At 36.8% G+C, this 22,124-nt stretch overlaps 1 protein-coding gene and 1 pseudogene across 1 annotated transcript in view; both read left to right on the forward strand.

Moving 5' to 3' along the window:
- Positions 1–21,840, forward strand: part of ADGB (androglobin) — a 165,745-nt gene extending 143,905 nt beyond the window's left edge. The window contains 7 exon segments of the mRNA XM_041745067.1: positions 2,122–2,291; positions 8,172–8,348; positions 9,088–9,190; positions 11,840–12,049; positions 15,554–15,665; positions 16,573–16,759; positions 21,564–21,840. Coding sequence (XP_041601001.1) covers positions 2,122–2,291; positions 8,172–8,348; positions 9,088–9,190; positions 11,840–12,049; positions 15,554–15,665; positions 16,573–16,759; positions 21,564–21,749 — 1,145 coding nt within the window. The 3' untranslated portion in view covers positions 21,750–21,840.
- LOC121486038 lies at positions 14,295–14,372 on the forward strand (annotated as a pseudogene).
- Positions 21,841–22,124: the final 284 nt, after the last annotated feature.

Raw genomic sequence — 22,124 nt, forward strand, 5'->3', positions numbered from 1 at the left:
AGATTTTCCTGTTTACGGGGTTCCCTGGGTGGCTCAGTGGTTTAGTGCTGCCTTCGCCCTGGGGCGTAATCCTGGAGTCCAGAGATGGAGTCCCACATCAGGCTCCCCGCATGGAGCCTGCTTCTCCCTCTGCCTGTGTCTCTGCCTCTCTCTCTCTCTCTCTGTTTGTCTCTCATGAATAAATAAATAAAATCTTAAAAAAAAAAAAAGATTTTCCTGTTTACATGTACCAAGTACAATCACACTTGGTAAATGTGTACTTAATCCCGAGCAAGTATTCTAGTTTAGAAATTATGTTAATGTTCAAATTCCAGCCACTTTTTTAAGTTCCTGGATCCATAAATCTAAGCACTGAATTTTAATCATAAAAAATATGTTTCTGTAATTTTTATTACCTACTGAAGATTTATGTCTACTGTATTCTGAATAAATGTAAGATAAAGTAAGAGGAAAACTAAAGTTGTAATGCTAAAGGTATTTTCAAGTTCATTTCATCAACAGTTACTGCCCAAGCATTTCTTCTCTGCAAGGAGTATATTAGTTTATTTCAATGGTCATTTACTCTAGAACTCTACTAATTACATGAATATACAACGTGAGGTCACATTTCTCATAGGTTTTGAATTAGTAGGGTATTTATTCTTATACCTTATTGATAAATATGCTCTAAACACATACAGTTTCCCTATAAAGTTTTACTTATTAACAATCTGATATGAATACATATAATGAATTCAGAATTATACTAGGTGAAGTTAGGGATCAAAATGAAGTATATAATGATATTACGGCTTTTAAAGGACTTGCAGTTTGTGAGAAAGTTACTATATTGTATGCTATTAAAGAATAGGAAATTATTTTATTCTATATTAATAATGTAAAGGAAGACAGTGGTGTGCATCTGCTGTATACCTGACACCATACAATATGTTCACATATTGTAAACTTGAATATTAGAATATGTCAATTTGAAGGGACTCAAATACATCTAAATATATGACTGAAACTCTAAGACCTACGGTTAGTAAGAAAAAAAGAACCCCAGAAATACTTAATGGGGCAGTTTGAGGTTTAATTTCAGCTGAGTTTTAATATCTTAAAAACCCGGTGTGTATGATACTAGGTCCAGTCCTATTTTAAATTCCCTATGTAGTTTATTTTAAGCCCCGTGGGCATGGTACTAACTTCTCCATTATACAGAAAAGAAAACAAAATCAAAAGACTAATAAATCTGCCAAAGTAAACCTATTGAATAGTTGATCCAAGATTCACCCCAAGTCACTTGGTTATATGACCAAAGAATTTTCCCTAGTGCAACATTTCTCAGCAACTGGGATTGCTGGCAGTAAGACAAGTCACCCCCTTAGAGAACTGTGGTACTTACGGTCCCTCTGCAGTCATGAGGATGATATACCCTAATTTGAAAATCACTAATAACTGACACTAAGTCATTGATAAGAACTGGATTCCTGACAATTACTATTTTACTTTGCTAGTGGGATGACTTACAGATTCCATTTTTGGAAGGGGCTTACATGTTCTTTGAACTCATGTTTGAATGATCACTCAACTCCCAACATAAGCAAATTGTTGAATATGCCCTGTTGGGACTTTGAGAATGATAAAAATAAGAAACATAGTAGGGATTCAACAAATATCATTTGTTCCTTTGCCACTTGGATATGTAGTTGTTAGAAACAGGTAATAGAACATAAGGTAAAACCCTTCATATCCTCCTTTGAGCAAGCAGAGGGAAGAGAATAAAACATATTATAGCAGAGATAAATAAATTTATTATTGTAGTGGAGATCCTAGCCAAGGAAATTAGGCAAGAAAATTTACTGAAAGGATCCATACTGGAAACGAATTAGATAGTGATAATTTTTGAATAGGCTTACAAATATCAAAACCTACTGATTTATAATTTCAGTGGTGTGCCGTATGTGAATTATCTCTGTTTTGTAAAGGAGAATCACACAGATATTTATACAATTTTTTAAAAAAGGAAAAGAAATCCAAAACTCTTAAATTAACAACTTTTTTCCTGACCTACTCCCCTTTTCCTGTGTGACATGATTCTATTCTTACGATTCACTGGTTTCCATTTTTATGTCTCTCTAGCTCATGGAGAGAAACACGAGGAGTTAGTCACCTTAGGAAGCCCGGATTCCCATACTATTAGTGAGGGGCAAAAATCTTCAGGAACTTCCAAAACAAGAAAAGGCAAAGATAAATCTTCGGAGAAAGACAAGACAGCCAAAGAAAAGCAAGCACCTCGCTTTGAGCCTCCGGTGGGTGTAAATGTACATTCATGGGGTTCCTACTTGTCTATCTTTCCTGTGGACAAAATTGAAAATGTCCATCTCCTTGATTCTAGCAACCATCTAGATAAATTTAAGGATGTTCCTTGGATACTTTCTGCCAGCTGCTTTCCCAAGTTTAGAATCAAAAATCTATTAATCAAAATTTTAAGACACTGTGTCTATAAGACACTGAATTTTGGCTTTGGCCTTTAATATTAATATTATACAGTCCTTACCTTCAAAAAGCTTGCAGTCTAATGGAAGAGACTGATGGCAAACAGAGTTTTAATATGAGATGCTGCATGTGAAGTGGTAGGAAGAAGAGGTACTTATTCTAGCTTCTCTCTCCTAGAGGAGCCAAATCCTGACCTGATTCAAAGAGCAAAGACATTCTAAGGTGAAAATTAACACACTCTATGTGGTTTTTTGTTTTGTTTTGTTTGTTTGTTTAGCATTAAAGTATGAAATATGGGGCTGGAGAGGTAAGGGTCAGAAGGAGGAGGACTTTAAGCCTCATTAGGAGGCTAGGACTCTATATCTACAGCCCAGAAGTCATGATTCCAAATTCCTTCAGGACCAGTTAGGTAATTACAATGATTAGGGATAAGGAAGAAGTTGTGGGGGCAAAGTTGAGGAGTGTAAGCACAGTCCTAAACATACTCAAATTCAGATTATTTAAAAACACTGAGCTCAAATTACCCATGAGGATAAAATCTTCCCAACACTTGTGATCACTGTCTAGACTAAGCCTGGCTGGGGGTGGGATGGAAGAAGAGGGGTTAAAAAATAAATTGATGTGATCAGATTTACATTTCAGATACCCTGGTGGCTTTTAAAGGTATACATTTAAACGGAAAAAGACTAGGGATGTGGAAAATCATTCAAGAAACTACTGCAGTAATCCAGACAAAAGCCGGCAAAGTGTACCAGGTACAGGTAAGAAAGGAGGAAGAAGACAAAAAAGAACTATCAACGAGATGAACAGTGTACATAGTTCTTAATGCCAAGTAGGTGAGAAGGAACAAGAAGAAACAAAGGATATCTCTTGGGTTTGCAGGTGAATCAACTGAACAGGATGTTGGTATCACTAGTAAAGGACGATAAAGGCAAATTAACAAATTGGGAGAAAAGATAATGATCAGCTGTCCTTCCCTTCAGTAGTGGAAAATCCTGTCCAGTTGCATTGCCAGGATTTAATTTGTTAGTTGGATTCTACCCTTGGAAACATTGGGAAGTAAAGCTTAACCTGACTTCTTGCTGGGGGTGGAATGGAACTGATGAGGGGTGGCCCCTTGGCTGCTGCTCTTCCTTTGTGTTGGGACTCGGCTGATGGAGGCCAGCTCTAGTCAATGTCAGTGCTGGGAAGAGGAAAGTTACCAGTGCTGCAGGAACAGTTGCAACCTGCATCCAAGAAGTCTTCTTGGATGCAAGAAGTCTGGTGGGAAGCAGAGAAGCAGCTGCTTTTTTTTTTTGTGCTCACTCAAACATTATTGGAGGATAAGTCACATCAGTCCACAAAGAGGTTTTCATCCAGGCAAAATAAGATATAAATGGATTAAAGTGAAGCAGATTCTTCAGGACCCTGAGATCATGACCTGAACTGAAGCCAAGAGTCTGACACTTAACTGACTTAGCCACCCAGATGCCTCCATGTGTCCTATTTTAAAAAGAACTTTGAACTTTGTTTCAATGTCTGTTTTTGACAATCAGAATGAAATGATTTCACATTTAGCTCAAGTTAAGCCAAGTTCTAGGATATTTTAAAAAGGGTCAGTTAGTGGCTGGTTAAAACAGAAAACCATTAAACCATTAAATCTCCGAAAAAGTATAGTGTTCAATGCAGCAGAAAATAGTTTTCCAGAAAAGAAAAGCCACGGTATGAATGAAGATGAAGATAAGGGGAAGTGAGTGAAGCCTTTAATTACACAGTATAACCACGGAATTTGAAGAGTCATTGCAGCTTCTATCAAATCATATTAATTCATACTTCAAATGTCAGGGGAAACATGCCTTATAAAAAGGAAAATAAACATTGCTAGGATAAATCAGAAGTTGAATATAAAAACACTGAAGAAGAAAAATCCAGTTCTCCAGGTCCCGGCATCCTGACTGACAAGAAGCTATGCTTATATTTTCTTTATATGCTGTGGACAAGCCTGCAAGCCCTACTGGACAGCTGAGATTCTTCCAGTTTCTACTAAGCAAAGTACTGCTCACTTTCTTATCCCATTGGAGGTGTGCAAACTCGATACCTAGTTACACTGGTTGGCCTATCCCCAAATCAAAGTCTGATTGGGTCAAGAGAACAAAAACAGGGGATGAAAACTGTGTGGGCTATGGCAAAGACAAAAAGACAAAAAAGCAGAGAAAAAAAAGGATTTGTCTCTTCAGAAAGAAAAGATTATAAGGGTATTAATGACAGAACCCGGGCTCTAGTTCAAACATAGAACAATGGACCCAAAGATCTATGTTAATAGGATCAAATAACTGACTCTTCATCTACTGTAATTTCTTGAGGTAAAAGAAGTGGCTTCCATGGAAAGAATTGTTCTATATTTATTACAACTATTACAAGAATGGTGCTCTTCAGGCCTTAATTGGCTACATGAAAACAATGAAAGGAGGAGCTATCCAAATTCTCACAATTGATGGCAGAAGAGCAAGGGGGTTGTGTGGTTGGCTCTTCAGATACTTCCAAAATGAGTTAAGCTTGCTTAGAAGCCAGTTCTTCAGCAATTCGACTGCATTTGAGGTGTATGCACAGCTGTCATATGAGCTTTCCTATTGAAGTTATTTTGTCGGGACCTAGATGAATGTGAGGAACTTTATCAAAAATTAGTATCACATGTGTTTTCACAAAACGTCATTGTTAAAGCAGTCAAACCGAGTTGGAGCCATGCATTTTTGACTCCTAAAAGGAGTCAAACGTGGGGAAGTACTCTCAAGGATAGAATGGGATATGCACCAATGATTGAACAAGCAAGGAATCCACAGTCCTGAGGGAACTGCAATAAGTACCATGATAAACAAGGGGAAATGCCAAAAGCTTTTCTATTCAGAAACTATGGTCATTTCCCTGGAATCAACTCTTACTATTTGGGAAGCTGTCAGTATAAAATGTGGCAGGCCATATGAGCCTCATCTGCTACTCCAGGATACTTTGTAGAGCATGCATTTGGGAAGTGATCTTCATCAAGGTGACTGACAAGTCACCTTCTGAATAGCTCCTAAGTGTTTGTGCTGCATGAGCATAAACATCTTTGGCCAGATGTCCCATTAGAGTGCATAGTATACTACACTATAGTATATGTAGTATCTGGGCATTGGACATTATAAGAGACATGTGAGAGACACTGATATACACAAGCTTGAAAACCAAATGTCTAATGATACAAATAGTGCTATAAATACAGCAGTCCATATAGTACTTGATGATTTACTGCTTCCTGAAACATATTTTAGAGTCAGCCCTATAATGTGTGATAACATACCTCTCTCTAGATGAAAATCGAAATGAAAAGCTGTAGCTGGGGGCATTAAGGTATGTAAAAAGAAATGAAGAAAAAATTTAAAAACTTGTAAAAATATTAAGTCAAGAAAAAGCAATTCTACAGAAAAGTAGTGATTGGGGAAAAAAACCTGACATGTATGGTGGCCCTCCATTCTTTTTCAAATTGTGATGAATGTTCAGAAGATCCATCATTTAATAAGGAGTTGTGGAATTCGACCTGAGTTAACTTTGAAATACTCATGAATTCTGAGGAATCCGAGAAAAGATGGTACTTGGATCAGTTTGCACAGCACACGATGCATTCTGTAACCAAGAATTCACATGAGAATTACAGAATTCACATGAAAATTAGGTCTTTAAGATAATAATAACTAAGCTTTAGGAATCTTAATATTGTGCCAGTTGATTAGTAGGCATTGATGTTATATTGTTTCATATTTGAAGATGTATTAACATATATGCCAAACAAGAAACTGAAAACATATTATACTTTGTATTTTCACTTTAATCACCATAATCATGTTGAATTTACTTGATCATCGATTTTATTTCATGCAGAAAAGCTAATTTCTTCTTAAATTTATGTTACTTATGTTTTCACTAGCTACATTTTATAATCCAAATGCTGCCCTTTATTGTAATAGCTAAATAGATATGGAAAAAGAAAGAAAAATTTCTTTATCAAGGGATTATTACTTTTGAAAGGACCAGACTCAATTTTCTATTTAAAAGCAGGTTATTTTTAAAAAATCTTTTTAAAAAAATTATTTTTTAAATGTATGTAGTCATGAGAGATAGAAATCTCTTTCTAGAGAGAGGCAGAGACACAGGCAGAAGGAGAAGCAGGCTCCCTGCAGGGAACCTGATGTGGGACTCGATCCCAGGACCCTGGGGCCACGACCTGAGCCAAAGGCAGACACGCGACCACTGAGCCACCCGGGTGTCCCTGAAATTAGATTATTTTTTAACATTGTTTGGTTAAAAAACATAGGTGAAGTGATTTCAATCAACCGCTTTCTTTCCTTGAAAAGTCAAAATAATGCTGCGCGTTAACTTCTCTAGATGTAGCTCCAGTTTATCATTCAGTTTTATGAATAAATTATTTGGATTCACTAAGAAAATATTATTATCATCCACAAAATAAATTATTGAGGTTTAAAACAAACTCTTACATGTTTACAAATTCATAAACTCTTACATGTGCCCCTAACCCCGTAGTCCTTCATCATAGTCCCTTTCCTGATCCTAGAGAAGTTTCTGATAGACTCATTTATCATTCAGCATAAAAGATAATAAAATCTTTTGTACTGTGTTGTAAAAGGAAGAAATAAAAGAGCTTTCAATTGTGAGATTTAAGTTCTCATCTGAGCATTAGGGGAATATTGTAGAAGGGAAAAAGATCTCCCACAAGAACTTTATTCAGTGGCCCTACAGATCCCTGCTTCGCCATCTACATTTTTTAACATGGATAATTGACATTGTCTCAATCGCGTATGTAAAGTGCTAGTAACCACATTAGATTCAGCCTCTCTCCCTATCAGATTGTCACCAATGAGCCTCACTTATCTACATATTTCAAGCCCTATGTCAATCTGCTTCCAGCCTATGGTTTGTGAAAATAATCCTATGAGATTTCAAATGTTAACTTTCATAATGTGTATATATCCATTATGGACATGATCAACTATTCCTCCCCTCATTTTTTAAAGTGATGCTGTATACTCCTAAATGCAATTGAGAATTTTCTTTTTTTCTTTGTTGACAGTTGTTAGGTAAAATTTGCATGCAGTGAAATGCAGTAATCTTAATTATACAATTCAATGAATTGTGACAAGGGCATTCACCCTGTAACCCACATCTCTATCAAGGTATAAAGTGTAGACCATTTCCATAAGCTTGGAGATTCCCTCAAACCTCCTTGCACTGGATTCTGACATCTTCACACACATCTGCAGGCAGCAGTTTTGCCTGTTCTGGAATTTCATACAAATGAATCATAAAAGATGTATTCTTCTCTGCTCAGCTTCTTGATCTCAGTATGATGTCTACCTGTAAGATTCATCTGCATTGTGGTTAACCTCAATAGTTTATTACTTTTTAATGTAAGTAGCATTCAATGATATGGCCAGATGATAATTTATCTATTCATCAATTGAGAAACGTTTATATTGTTTCCTTTTTTGGCTTTTATGAGTAAGGCTATAATGAATTTTTTGTCCAATATTTTTGTGAACATGTGTGTTCATTTCTCCTGGGTAAAAAATTAATAGTTAGATTATGGGTCATGGGCTAAAATCCAGAGCCTTCTGAATGGAGGAGAAAACACCTGACCCAAAGATTTTTATTTTATTTATCAGGTATCCACTGTTCACCCTCAACAAGAGGACCCAAATAAACCATACTGGATTTTGAGGTTGGTCACTGAACACAATGAAGCAGAATTTTTTGAAGTGAAAAAAGATACAGAACGAGCAGATGAAATCCGAGCCATGAAACAGGCCTGGGAGACAACCGAGCCAGGAAGAGCTATCAAGGTCACTCGAGTTTGAAAAGTTGTTCTTTAACTTTCCATTCCTAGGCATTGGTCTGAAGGAAGGGCCATGTTGGTAAAAGTGCCTAGTCTTTCCTTTAGGAATGGTACCTGGAATTTTGTTAGACACTCACTCACTAAATGTTAAGACCACATTTGAATACATTGCAAAATGTTGTGCAGATGACCAATACCAGATGACTCGCAGAAGCGAAGTACATAACGGTGCCCCTTATGGGCCCAAACTACAGATTCCCTCATTCTTTCATGTGGTGTGGGCAAATCCATGTCTGTTCTCACATTCCCAAGTCAGAAAGCATAAAAATATTTAATATGTGCTTTCGTGTACTTTGGACAGCCTTGAATGGATAGAAAGCATGTAGAATAACATACTTCGTGTCTCCCATCCTGCTCGATTTCACATAAGAATCATTGCTACAGGGAACCATTATTGCTCATCTGTGTTTCATGTTCCAACTCAGGGTTAGTAAGCCAGATGAAAAAGGCTCAGGAGCAACTGGATCTAAGCCTGCATGCCTAGTGTATTCGTTTTAGGACTGCTTCTTCATTAGTTCTCAAAAACAACTGTCAGAATGATGGATGGCTCAGAATTTGAGTTTCTTTGATAATCAGAGCTGGCCTCATTCAAACTGCCATACTTATTCACATTCTCCTGCTTCTTTCATGCATTCTTTAAGTGTTGTTGCCTGGACTGTTGTTCATTGATAGCATTTGTTCTTTAGGCTTCCCAGGCTCGCCTGCATTACCTCAGCCAGTTCATTAAGAAAATACCAGATGCTGACAGTGTGCCTGTGAGTGAGAGCCAAACTAAAGCAGTGGAGGAAGGTCAGTGAACCCTGCCCCAGCTGCCTCTGAGCATGGAGCTATGCCTTGTACCTTTTGAAAGATAGAGCATATTCTACAGGATAGGAAAACAGATTCTGAGATGTTTGCTTTTTACCAAGCAGATGTTTGCTTTTTCCACAAGGAGGCAGGGTTTTCTCCATTTAAGAAAAGATGAAACCAGAAATATGAATGCAGCCTGGTTCAAAGGTGGCAGTGTGTGACCTTAAAGGCAGGCCTACTAGTGTCAGTCAGGCACCTTTCTAGTAATAATAACTATAAATAATAGCAATAAGATCAAGCTAACTGCTTTTACTGAGTGATTGCTGTCAGCCTAGGACCAAAAATACTAATTATTTCATTGAACACTCTCATGAATCCACTGATCTATAATAGGATTTCCAACTTACCAATAAGGACACAGGCCCAGAGTAATTTGCTCTGTAAATTGCTAAGTTCACAAGAGCCAGCTTGCAGATGGCTCTCTGTTACCCCAGAGCGCCTTTTGATGCTCCTGTCTATCCACTCATTGGGATGCCCAGGGAAGCTGAAGGCATTCACATCCCTAGTCATGCTTTTCCACATTGACATCTTCAAGAATGTAATTCAATGATTGTTATAAAGATAATGTCCCTTAAGTTTTCATATAAAGAGTATAAACAACAAATATCACCCTGATTTTGTTTTCCTGGGATGGGTACTTTTCACAACACCCTTGTTTGTTTTCTCTTTTTTAACCTACAGCAACGAGAGGTTGACAGTGCTATTCCTATTTTACATATAGAGAGACCAGTGCTCAGAGAGTCACCATACTCTTCCTAAGTCACACATCTAAAAAGTCATAAAGTTGGGATTTGAAATATTTCTAACTCCTAAAGTACTCACTTTTCTAACTGTTAAAGTCTGTTACCATATTAATAATACAAAGGTGAATAGTTTTATTATGATTCTATCAGATTATTATTTTTAAATTTATTTTATTAGATTTTATTATTTTTAAATGTTATATTGAGTTATATGCATAAGAAAAATGTTGCACTAGATAACTTGTTAAAAATGGCAAGGAAGACTATTCAAGATTATTGCAATAGGAGTCAAGACCATTGTAGTAGGAGAGAGAGATTGAATTCAGCTTTGAATACAGCAGGGACAAATGGTGCTTTATAGTGACTAGGCAGAGAGGGGTGGAAACTTACTCAGAAAAACTTGGTTAGATATCCAGGGTAGGAGAAGAGAGGAGCTGGGTTCGTGAGTTCCTGATAAATTAGTCCAGCAGGATTCTTTGCTAAAACTGGGATTCACAAGCCAAGGACAAGGCCTCGTGGAGAACAAGGCTCAAAGGAGGGTGACTTTGTCCTAAAACATCTAAGCAATAAATGCGCAAATATTCATTGTATAGCTTGATAAATTTTTACATTTGTATACACTCAGGGACCACCATTCAGATAAAGATATAAACACTTAAACATCCCCAGTCTTCCTCATTCCCTTCCCTCAGCCATGCTTTCCCTCAAGGTAATTACTAGTCTGACCTCTATTACCACATTTTCATTTTGTCTGCTCTTGGGCTTCATGTTTGGACTCGTATACTGTATACTTTCTATCCCTCATTATTTAGCTGGTCTACTTCTACTTGGGTCAGGATTAGTAAGGTACATTTTATAAGAAATTTGTTTATTTTATCTAAGTTAAACTTCCTGGAATAAATTTTATTTTTTAAGATATTTTTTAAAGATTTTATTTGTTTATTTGAGAGAGAGAGAGACAAAGATAGTGAGAAAGAGCATAAGACAGTAGCAGAGGGTGAAGCAGACTCCGCACTGAGCAGGGAGCCTGATGCAGGGCTTGGGACCATGATCTGAGCCAAAGGAAGGCAGACACTTAACCTTTTGAGCTACTTAGGCACCCCTGGAATAAGTTTTATTTTAATTGCTTTTTTATTTGATCCTTTTTGCTCTAGAGGTTTATCAATTTTAATAATATATTTATTTCAACATTTCTCCATGCTTTCAAAAATTATCACCTTTTATTCAAAGCAGAATATAATATTAATTAAATTTTCTGCACATGATAAATGGCGGGGGGGGGGGGAATGTCTGCATAATGGGGAAGTTGTGGTAGGTTTTACACAGCTTTTTCTTAGGCATTAAAGATCTAGAACACGGGAGTAGAATTAAAGCATTAAGGAAAAACTTTCCAGCTTTGCAACTTCACAAGCAAGAGCTCTTGTCAGCTCTATTTCAAGATAATTTGAGACAGGTGCCTGGACACAGGGCTCCTCCAGAGAGGAGAATCCTACTCACATACGTTTCCCCCAAAGCCAGTTAGTTGTACTTCCTCCAGGGCTCACCCTAGCAATGGCCCCAGTGGTTTAGAGATCCCATTTCATTGACAATGCCCCCCCGCCCCTGCTAAAGCGTCCATTTTTATGTCATGTTTTCATATCCTGAGGCACTTCCAGACATGCTAGTTGTCTGGACCATCCATGGTGTTTTCAGAGGCTACTAATGATTGTTTTTGCTAGTACTCTGGTTAGAGGTGGCAAAGCTTTCAAGTCTGCACATAACTGGCTCCCACAAGCCCTGTTACTTTTTTGCATATGATTTTTATAGAGTGCAAATTTTCTTTAGTAATGCACATGTCATGTTGTAGTTGAAATATCTCCGAATGCCATAAAAGAGTCAGACACAAAGGGTTCCATTGGCTCTGAGAGCAAAGATGTCATACTATCGGGGAGTATGCTGTGGAAGAAATGTCAAATGAGCAAGGGCTTGAAGGATCTATCAAAATTGGTGAGCAGTGAAAGTGGAGGAACGTCCCCAGCAGGGAAGGAGGAACAGAGTACACGAAAAGAAAATATCAGTAAGTATTATTCTCATTTGTTAGACAAATATGTACTCGGAAGTAAAAATTCTGGAAAAGACACTAACGTGATGACTAGGGTTATAAAACAGAAAAATATGTATTTTGGAATCATAGGGTTTCATTTTGCTTATCAGAGTTGATCATTTGCTCAAGGACCTCATTACCTTAAAGATAGACGTGGACCCCCCAAAAATGTAGCAGGTGTATTTTTGTACATTTTTCTGTGTCTACAAATACTAGAAAATATGGGACGCCTGGGTGGCTCAGCGGTTGAGCTCAGGGCCTGAATCCCGGGGTCCTGGGATCGAGTCCCACATCAGGCTCCCCATGGGGAGTCTGCTTCTCCCTCTGCCTGTGTCTCTGCCTCTCTCTGTGTGTCTCTCATGAATAAATAAATAAAATCTTTAAAAAAATACTAAAAATAAAATTGCAGTGACCGCACATGCCCTTGTCACCAAACACAGATCCTTTCTATTTTATCTACAATATGCTACATGATATATTTTCCTTTTACCTTTTTATAACAAATCTATAATATTTGGATTCTACAATTTTGGAGGAGAGTTTTCAATGGTGCACAATGCATGCTGATTTGGTTCATTTCTGTATAATGGGGATTCGTATTTGTTTGCTAAAATGAACCTAAATCCTTAATAGAAGGTTTTACAGAGAAATATCTTTTCATCCTGGGCTCTATGAGGAAGGATTTCCCCTAAGCAGTTCCTGGATTCTCTGTTGCTAAGGGATTAAATGCCCTATATGGTTGAAACAATAAACTGGGCTGCCCATAGGGGATCCTGAGTCCCTTGCTCATCCCTGAGTTAGAAGCACTACCTATGGTAGTGACAGGGCAGCAGGGGTCAGCTATCCAGCTGTTAAGTTTTGTGACCATGGCCCGTTTGCCTCTCACATGGAACTGCATTCTCCAATTATACCTATATCAGTGGCAAAAATCTTACTCTTTATTTCTCTACTTGTTCAGAACCCAGGCAGGAAAGAAAGATATTTTGGAAGGCTGCATCATTAGAAACAATAGCAATGGTTCTCTTCTCAAAATTGCTCAACCAGTCTGAGAATTTTTAAATTAAAAGCTGTTTGTGGTTAAAACAGGTCCTTGAAGGATTTCCACAGGGCAGAAGAAAATTCAGAAATTCAAAGAGCTTTTACTTATAGTAACAAGAGATTCTATTTTTTGATCCAATATTTTGAAAGTAAGCACTCATTTAATAAATAATGACATAAATGACGTGACACTAAAACTTAATTAGAATAGCATCTATCAAAAAAAAAGAATAGCATCTATCACTCTATATTAATATTTATTATGTAGAGTGGCTTTGCATATATTATCTCACTGGAGCCTCTATGAACTAGCCAAAGCATATACTACTATTTCTGCTTCAAAATTGAAGTGACATAGATGCATCATGTGAGGGAGGGAGGCTGAAACAGTGCAGAGTAAAGCAGGATTCAAACCCTAGTTCTTTGGAATCCATATATTGTGATCTCTAATGGAATGCAAACTTTCCCCCACACTTGGTTAAAGACCTGTGAAATGAAAATATAATTACATTCAGAAGTAGAACTGTTTATTTATATACTAACAAGGTAAACTTTTAAGTTGTAAAAATGGGATGTAATCAGGATTCTTCACTCCAGCCTTGGGTAGTGAGTCATGCTGCAGATTTCATTTTTTGCATAGAGCCCCAGACCAGAGTTGGCAGGCACCGCTTTCATGTCAGCTTTTCTGCTCCTCATTTTTCACAGTTGATTAAGCATCTGCCTTCAGCTCAGGTCATGATCTCAGGGTCCTGGGATGGAGTCCTCCTCTGGGATCCCCGCTCAGTGGGGAGTCTGCTTCTCCCTCTGCTATTCTCCTGCTTGTGTTTTCTTGCTCTCTCTGTCAAATAACTAAATACAATCTTTAAAAACAAAAGATATTTCTAAATGCATATTCTCACTTTCAGAATTTATCCCATAGAGGGCCAGTTTGCAGACAGAGGATGGTATACACACACACACACACACACACACACACACACACACACACAGAGAAACACATGCATCCACACGCACACACTTTGGGCTGCACTGTTCTAGAGGTTCAAGGCTGTCATAACACACTTTCACCATATTCTGACACAACAGAGTTTTGCAGAACATCGAGATGAACCTTCTTGGCCCCTTTCCCACACCCTTTTCTGTTTAAATATATGTTATTTGGTAAGAGGTAAGAAAACACAAGATTATACTTTCAGGGATCATTTCTATAGTTTGTAACAAACATCTAATTAACTAGTATTTTCTTTCCAGTCAAAGTAAGCACAGTTATGTCTTATAGAAACAATTCATGTTTGAAATGCCAAAAAGATAGCAGTATAAGTAGGTATGTTCATAAGAAAAGTAAATGAACTTTAGAAATCTAAGATCCCATAATAATCACAATGAAAAAAGAAGTTATTGGCTACTGCTTTCTAAACGACATATTGTAGAATGTCAATTCTTCAAGAATGTTTTATGTTATAAAATGAAGAATATGATCGAATTTATGTTTTTATCATGGGGCTGAGTTGAGATGGTCACACAACTCTGTAAACGTATTAAAAAGCATTGAATTATGGGCTCCCTGGGTGGCTCAGGGGTTGAGCGTCTGCCTTTGGCCCAGGGCGTGATCCCGGGATCCAGGATGGAGTCCTGCTCTGGGCTCCCTGTGAGGACCCTGCTTCTCCCTCTGCCTGTGTCTCCGCCTCTCTCTGTGTGTTTCTCATGAATAAATAAATAAAATCTTTAAAATAAATAAATACATACATACATACATACATACAATCTTTTAAAAAAGCATTGAATTACACTTTTAAAATGGGTGAATTTTATGACATGTAAATTATACTCCAATAACATTTTTAAAAGGAAAATAAATGTCCTGGAAAACCTGAATGGTTAATATTTTAGACTCTAAAGTCTCTTTTTAAGTTTGTACTCATGGGTTCATACGAGTCTACAGAGTAGAAATCTCCTGCTAAATTGATTTTCAGTGTTTGCCTGATATATGTTACCTACTCCACATATCTACAAATTTCTTAAAGTAGACTGATATGTCTCAAATATTTTTATATCCTATTCTCATAATTCTTATGACGGCTTTTAACCCTAGACTAAGCATTTTAAATATTGGGTTATTTAGTTTATGATGAAATACAGTATGACTTTTAGTTCTTGTCTCCCTCTTCATTTAACTAGCTTCATGATAAGATTCTGTTACTCTTCTTATAGAATATATTCATTTTTCCATCTCCTTCATGTAACTGTAAGTATAGTAACACCAGCTAGAAGAGAGATATGAAATATAATTATATTTTAATAAAGTTACATTGAGCCACATTAAAATCATATTAAATTAGATAAGTCCAATCATTGGTTGCTTTTTTTTAACAGAAGATATTTTTTTAATTAAAATAAGATATAACAGTCATGTAGTAAGTGTTGATTCTTTTTTGAAAGTCTAGGACTTTTTTTTAACAGGGCCTCCTTCACGAACCCCAACAATTTTGGAAATGTCTCCACAACTTATTAGAAAAGCGCTGGAGTGTGTAGACTTAACTCAGTATATACGGTAAGTTCTAATAAACATAATTAATTCAGACATCTGTGTTCATAGAATTTTGGATACATTAGTAAGCAGATACTAAACAACTGAAAATTTGAGCAACTTTAAATTAAGCATTTAAAGCTTAATATACATCAATGTATTCAAATTTTTAGAAGTACATGAGTTTACATCTCAAATTTAGCAAATGTTTTATTAGGTCAACTATAAAAACATTTGAATATTTTATGTAAAGATTTAATTTGTAAGCTGATTAAGGTGAGTTGAGTACTGAAAATTCCCAGTATTCCTGCTGATATATTTTTTTTTTTTTTAAATTTTATTTATTTATGATAGTCATACAGAGAGAAAGAGAGAGAGGCAGAGACACAGGCAGAGGGAGAAGCAGGCTCCATGCGCCGGGAGCCTGATGTGGGATTCGATCCCGGGTCTCCAGGATCGCGCCCTGGGCCAAAGGCAGGCGCCAAACCGCTGCGCCACCCAGGGATCCCTTCCTGCTGATATTTAAGTAGGTTCAATTTTATTGAAATCAGACAATAGGATTAATAGAGGGAGATAGTTACTCAAGCATATTTATAAGTTTGCAAATATTTTCAACATTATTTAGCTGCATAAATTAAATAAAGAAAACCTCCAAATATTCTTGTAGTTTCCAACACCAATTCCATGAATACCTCATCACATGGTACATTTGATTTTATTGGCATTTGCCTAGAATTCTTTCCTAAAATATTAGTGACTCAAGAAGTGCTGTGTAATCCATCAAAAATTAATAGTTTATCCTTTCTATTCCTAATATTCTATTGGATTCAGTCCACCACACTGTTCATATGATTTTAATTTTTGAATTTTAAAGTAAAGTTCATCCTAGCATTCCAAAATGGTTTATGCATCTCTTTGGATGTTTTTATAGAAGAACAGTAACCAAAGACCCTGTGCTACAAACAGAGGAACTGAACCAGCAGCAGGCAATGCAAAAGGCAGAGGAGGTTCATCAGTTCCGCCAGTACAGGACTAGAGTCCTCAGCATTCGAGACATTGACCAAGAAGAACAGTTTAAAGTAAAGGATAAAGTCCTGGAGATGTATGGGGAGATGCGGGTGAGTCTCAACATACACATAGATTACAGTTGGCACATTCTTGTTAAAGTGATATTGTAGAATCATATAGGGCCTGGAAAGAAGTCTTGAGAGCATTTAGTTCCCAGCTCTTCAGAAAAGATGGAGGATTGGTGAAACACATCTACTTCCACTTACTTCCTTAAACCCCTCAAAATTGTAGTATTGGGGATCTATCCACAAAAATAAGATGGAGAGAGAAGACAACAATAAAATATATGAAGTTGGAAGAGAGCTGGGTGAAGATTGTATTAACAGACTTGAGGCAGCTAAATTCTGAGCTTGTAGCAGAAAAACTCTTTAAGAATCAACCCAATTTGCTCCACAGAATCCCTGAAAGTCTCTGAAGTTGGTAGTATCAGCCCTATGAAAAGTGAAGGGGAAGTGGGAGGAAGACAGGGCTGTTGGGTTTGCTTGGCTTGAAGCTATGTAAGAAGCAGTTTGAATTGTACGTCACTACCTCAACTTTTTATAATCAGGTGACTGTCCCTTCTCCACCCTAGCAGAAGACTAAAAGTGCTTTATCTAGGCAAATTCCAACAACAACAACAAAAAATAGGTTGGGAGGGTGGGTTTCTGTAGTGAAAAAGTAAAAAATGGAAGTATCATACTTGCAATGGGGACATTCAATAAATATATGGTTGACTTCCACTATAGAGGATGAAGATTTATTTTCATCCCTCATTCCCACCACACACACACAGACTCCCAAAGACACTGATGGCTACAGGACTTCCTAAATGTATCAGCCTTAGTGACATTAGGTTCTCCATGTCATTTTAGTATTGGCTGACCTGAGGAATATGCTTAGTTGACTCCTCCTCTTGCTTGTCCAATAGGCACCTTAAACCAAACCTCTCCAAATCTAGATTCTATCATTCTTGCCCTCTTTCTCATGTCAGCCCAAACATTTCACCTGCACCAATATTCCCCACCCAGAAAGGGCAGTTTGAAGTCTTTCAGCTGCTCAAAGCACAGACTTTGGAGACATCTTTGACTTCTCTCACCTCCTTCATCTAATCCATTATCAACACTTGGTAGTATCAACTTGAAAATATATCTATAATTCAATCACTTTTCATTCTATCTAATCCTACCACCCTAGTCCAAATCGTGTTTTCTACTCAGAGTATTACAGTCTCCTGACTGATTTCACTGCTTCCATCTTGCTCTTCTACAATGGAGTCTCTGCTTAAAGCCAAAATGATTGTGACCATCAGGACAAACCATTTTATCCTGTGATGACAAACAGCCCCAGTGTCTCAGTGGCTGAAGACAGAGGTTAGCAAACTTGTTTCCTGTAAAGGGCCAGGTAGTAAATATTTTTGTCTTTGCAGGCCATATGTTGTATCTACTCAATTCTGCTGCTGTTAACACAAATTCAAAGATAATGCCTATGTGTGTATCAATAAAACTTTATTTAGAAAAATAAGCATGAGCCATATTTTTTGACATGCCTTAATTTACCAGGCCCTGGATTAAAACAATAAGAGCGTATTTATACTTCACTGGAACATCCAATAAAGTCCAGGAGAGGGTCCTTTTCATCTCATTTACACTTAATAGTCACATTTCATGGGTCAAAGCTAGTCAAATGGTGACATACAACTTCAGTGAAGGAATTGACCTTGCTGATGCCTTGATTTCAAATTTGTAGCATCAATAACTCTGAAACAATAAATTTTGGTTCCTTAAGCCACCCAGATGTGGCACTTTGTTACATAAGCCCTAGCAGACTAATATGGAGTGCAGTGCTACTTTGTGCTTGGAGGATAATTGCAAATATTTTGTGAATTGCACTAATGGTGATCACAGTACATCTCTAAAATGGAGAATGGAATTGTTTCACTCCTGTAATGGCTTCATATTTCACTAAGAGAAAAAAAGTCTTTACTACGGTGTCTAGAGCTCTATATAATCTAGTGCCCACTTGCCTCTCTGACCTTTTCCCCTGTAACTCTGTCTGCTTTGCTTCCTTTGTTTTTTTGCAAACTCACCTTTCCACTAAATAGTCTGACATGTTCCCACCTCTGAGGTCTTTGACTTGCTCCTACCTCTTTCTGGAATATTCTTTCCTCTAAAGAGTCAAATGGTTTATAGCTTCACTTTTTGAGATCTTCCATGCATTGTCACTTTATTAGAGAGATCTTCTCTAGCTTCCCTTTTACAGTTAGCATCCTTCAGTATTTGTATACCCATGCCTGGTTTTATATTTTCTTTAAAGCAATTATCATGTATGTGTATTCATTTACTGGTTTAACATGGAAAAGTATATTTTATTTTATACCTATTATTTATAAATATTTATTGATCATATAAAAATACATTCTACAATATATAAACATATATAATTATATATAAATATATAATATGCACACATTTTTAATCTCTCTTCTGTAGAATTTAGATAAAATATGAATAGGAACTTTGTTTTGATTCAGTGTTATATACCCCAAACCTGGAAGGGATGTCTATTTCACAAAAGTTTGTTTCAAAAATGAATCAGTGAACCAAAAATAATGAATATTAAAATTATGCAGATTCAATTTATCATATAGAAAATAGTTTAAGTTATAGTATCATAAGACAAAAGGAAATTTTGTTATTTCCATTCATGTTTTTTCTGTGTTTAATGGACAAGTAAACGCAGTAGATGGGAAGGCAATAGGGAAGAAATATTAACTGGGTTTTTTTTTTTAAGATTTTATTTATTTACTTATGATAGACACAGAGAGAGAGGCAGAGAAATAGGCAGAGGGAGAAGCAGGCTGCCTGCAGGGACTTGATCCCAGGACCCCGGGATCATACCCTGACCCAAAGACAGATGCTTAACCACTGAGCCACCCAGGTGCCCCTAACTGGGATGGTTTTTAATTCAGATTTCATTCTGTGTGAGGTACAAAAACTCTAGTTTTGGTTGAAACTACCTTAATAGAAACATTATCAGTACCACATTTCTTATCAGATGGGAGAAAAACATACCAATCCTCAAGAGATTACTGACATATATTAAACTTACATTACACTAAATCATTAGAAGACTTTCTCTCTTTTTTTAAAATGGCACTATTATCATTTTGTACAATTGATTTAGTAAAGTCAATTTTATTGTGGTACTTTCCTTTTGCCAGAAATTTTGAGAAGAGTCTGATTCTGACATTCAGCTCTTCCACAAGCTCTACCAAAATCATGCAGTTGCAAAACCACAGAAAATTTCTTGAAGAATTCCAATGAAGACACAACAGTCATTTCTAGAAGCCTCTCTTCTAGCTAGCATCAATTAACTAATACTTTTTTAAAAAATTATATCATTTTTGAAACAAGAAACAATCAACAGGTTGAACCATAATTATGCCCATACTATCAGAAATGCAAATGAAATGAGAAAGCCAAAGCCTCTTCGTAAAGCTACATTGGCCCTTAGTTATATTATTGCTTTATTTGTGAACATTTTTAGAATGTTGCCTGGAACTAACATTAAGTTTTAAAAATTACCTTTCTTTTTGAAAATATAAACTATATTTAACTGTAGCTTATATGCACTTTGCAAGTAGAATCAGAATTTCCTGATGGATTGTTGGTATAAAAGAAAGTAAAAGAGTCAAGAAATGCTCTAAGGTTTTTAGCTAAACAACTGGTAGGGCTGAGTTGCCATCAAATCTGATGGCTCGAAAGGAAAGATAAAGATTTCAATTTGGGACATTTTTGGAAATATCTATCGTATCCAAAAAAGCATTCTTACATATCTATTACAGTTATGTGGAAGTATTGAATAGAAGTTAGATATGTGGTTCTGGAATCTGGGAGAGAGAACTGGGCTCAAGATCAAAAAATTGGGGGACCCATCAGTCTAGAAATGGAATTTAAAGCCATAGGGTTAGATAAAATCACCAAGGAAAGAGTTCTAAGATCTAAGATGTGGCCACTTCCTCAGTAAGAGATGAAAGAGAAGAGGAAAAATTAGCAAAGGCAACTGACAGGGAGCAGCTATGAAGGTAGAAGAAAAGTCAATGGTATATGATGTCCAGAAAACCTAGTGAATCAGTTGATCCAGGAGGAGAGGGTAGGGGTGATAAGAATAGGACCAAGATGTGATCGCAGATTTAGCATGGTGTCCTTGAATGAAAACCGAACTTACAACAACAAAGATAACCAGTGAACTGGGTGATAGTGTTTTAAAGTTCTTCAAGTACAGGTCAGGCACATTTCATCAAGTCTAGAACAATGTGGGGAACTAGTAAGTTACTGAACACAACTGAAAAATGCACTCATGAGAGATGCACTGATCAGCATGTTTTATTGAGATTATATTCATCTTTCTCTGTCTTTCTCCTACTTATGCTTTTATTCACTATTTTGTTAAAATTTCATGTACCGGGATCCCTTGGTGGCTCGGTGGTTTGGCGCCTGCCTTTGGCCCAGGGCGTGATCCTGGAGTCCTGGGATCGAGTTCCGCATCCGGCTTCTGGCATGGAGCCTGCTTCTCCTTCCTCCTGTGTCTCTGCCTCTGTGTGTGTGTGGGTGTGTGTGTGTGTGTGTCTATCATAAATAAATAAATAAATAAATAAATCTTTAAAAAAATTTTCATGTACCCTTTGTTGTTAGCTCATGTTTCATATATTGATAAACATTTGAGACTATAACCTAATTTTTGACTCTTTTCAGTAATTTGCTGCCAGAATCTATTGGCATAAGGAAGGGATAAAAAGACTGATTGCTTTTTTTTTCCCCAATTTTTTTCTGGAACCATGAGCCTTTAATTGCTTGGGATTTTGTTTTGGAATAGGACTCCTTAGATGAAGCCCGGCAGAAGATCTTCGATATCCGGGAAGAGTATAGAAACAAGTTGCTGGAAGCTGAGCGCCTAAGATTGGAAGCCTTAGCTGCAGAGGAAGCAGCAAGTTCAGTGGAGCCAGAAAAGAAGACGCTGGCTCCTGACACACAGAAAAAAAAGAAAGGAAAGAAAAAGTAACCAGCAGGTGCCCAACTTGTACCTTCTTCTTCTGGAGAGGAAACCCCTTATTTTTTTAATGTGATCTTTAACCTTTCCTGCTGATAAGGTATTAGGCCCTAGAAAATAGAGAAGTTTTCCTTCTTAGAATGAATTTCTGTATTTTAATATTTATTTGTTGGTTTTTCTCAGAAAACTATGATTTGAGAATTTAAACTTTTCTAATTTCAATAAAAATTGCCTCAAAATATGTAAATTGCAATAAAATTTACGTATCTCCCTCTAAATTGTCGCATTTTAGATAAGTAGTAAAAACAAGATCATAAATGGGCTAACATGATTACATTTGAAAACATTCAACAAGAAGAAAAATAGTTATGGTTCTTAGAGGAAATT

Source organism: Vulpes lagopus, chromosome 2 (genome assembly GCF_018345385.1).
Source record: "Vulpes lagopus strain Blue_001 chromosome 2, ASM1834538v1, whole genome shotgun sequence".
NCBI lineage: Eukaryota > Metazoa > Chordata > Mammalia > Carnivora > Canidae > Vulpes > Vulpes lagopus.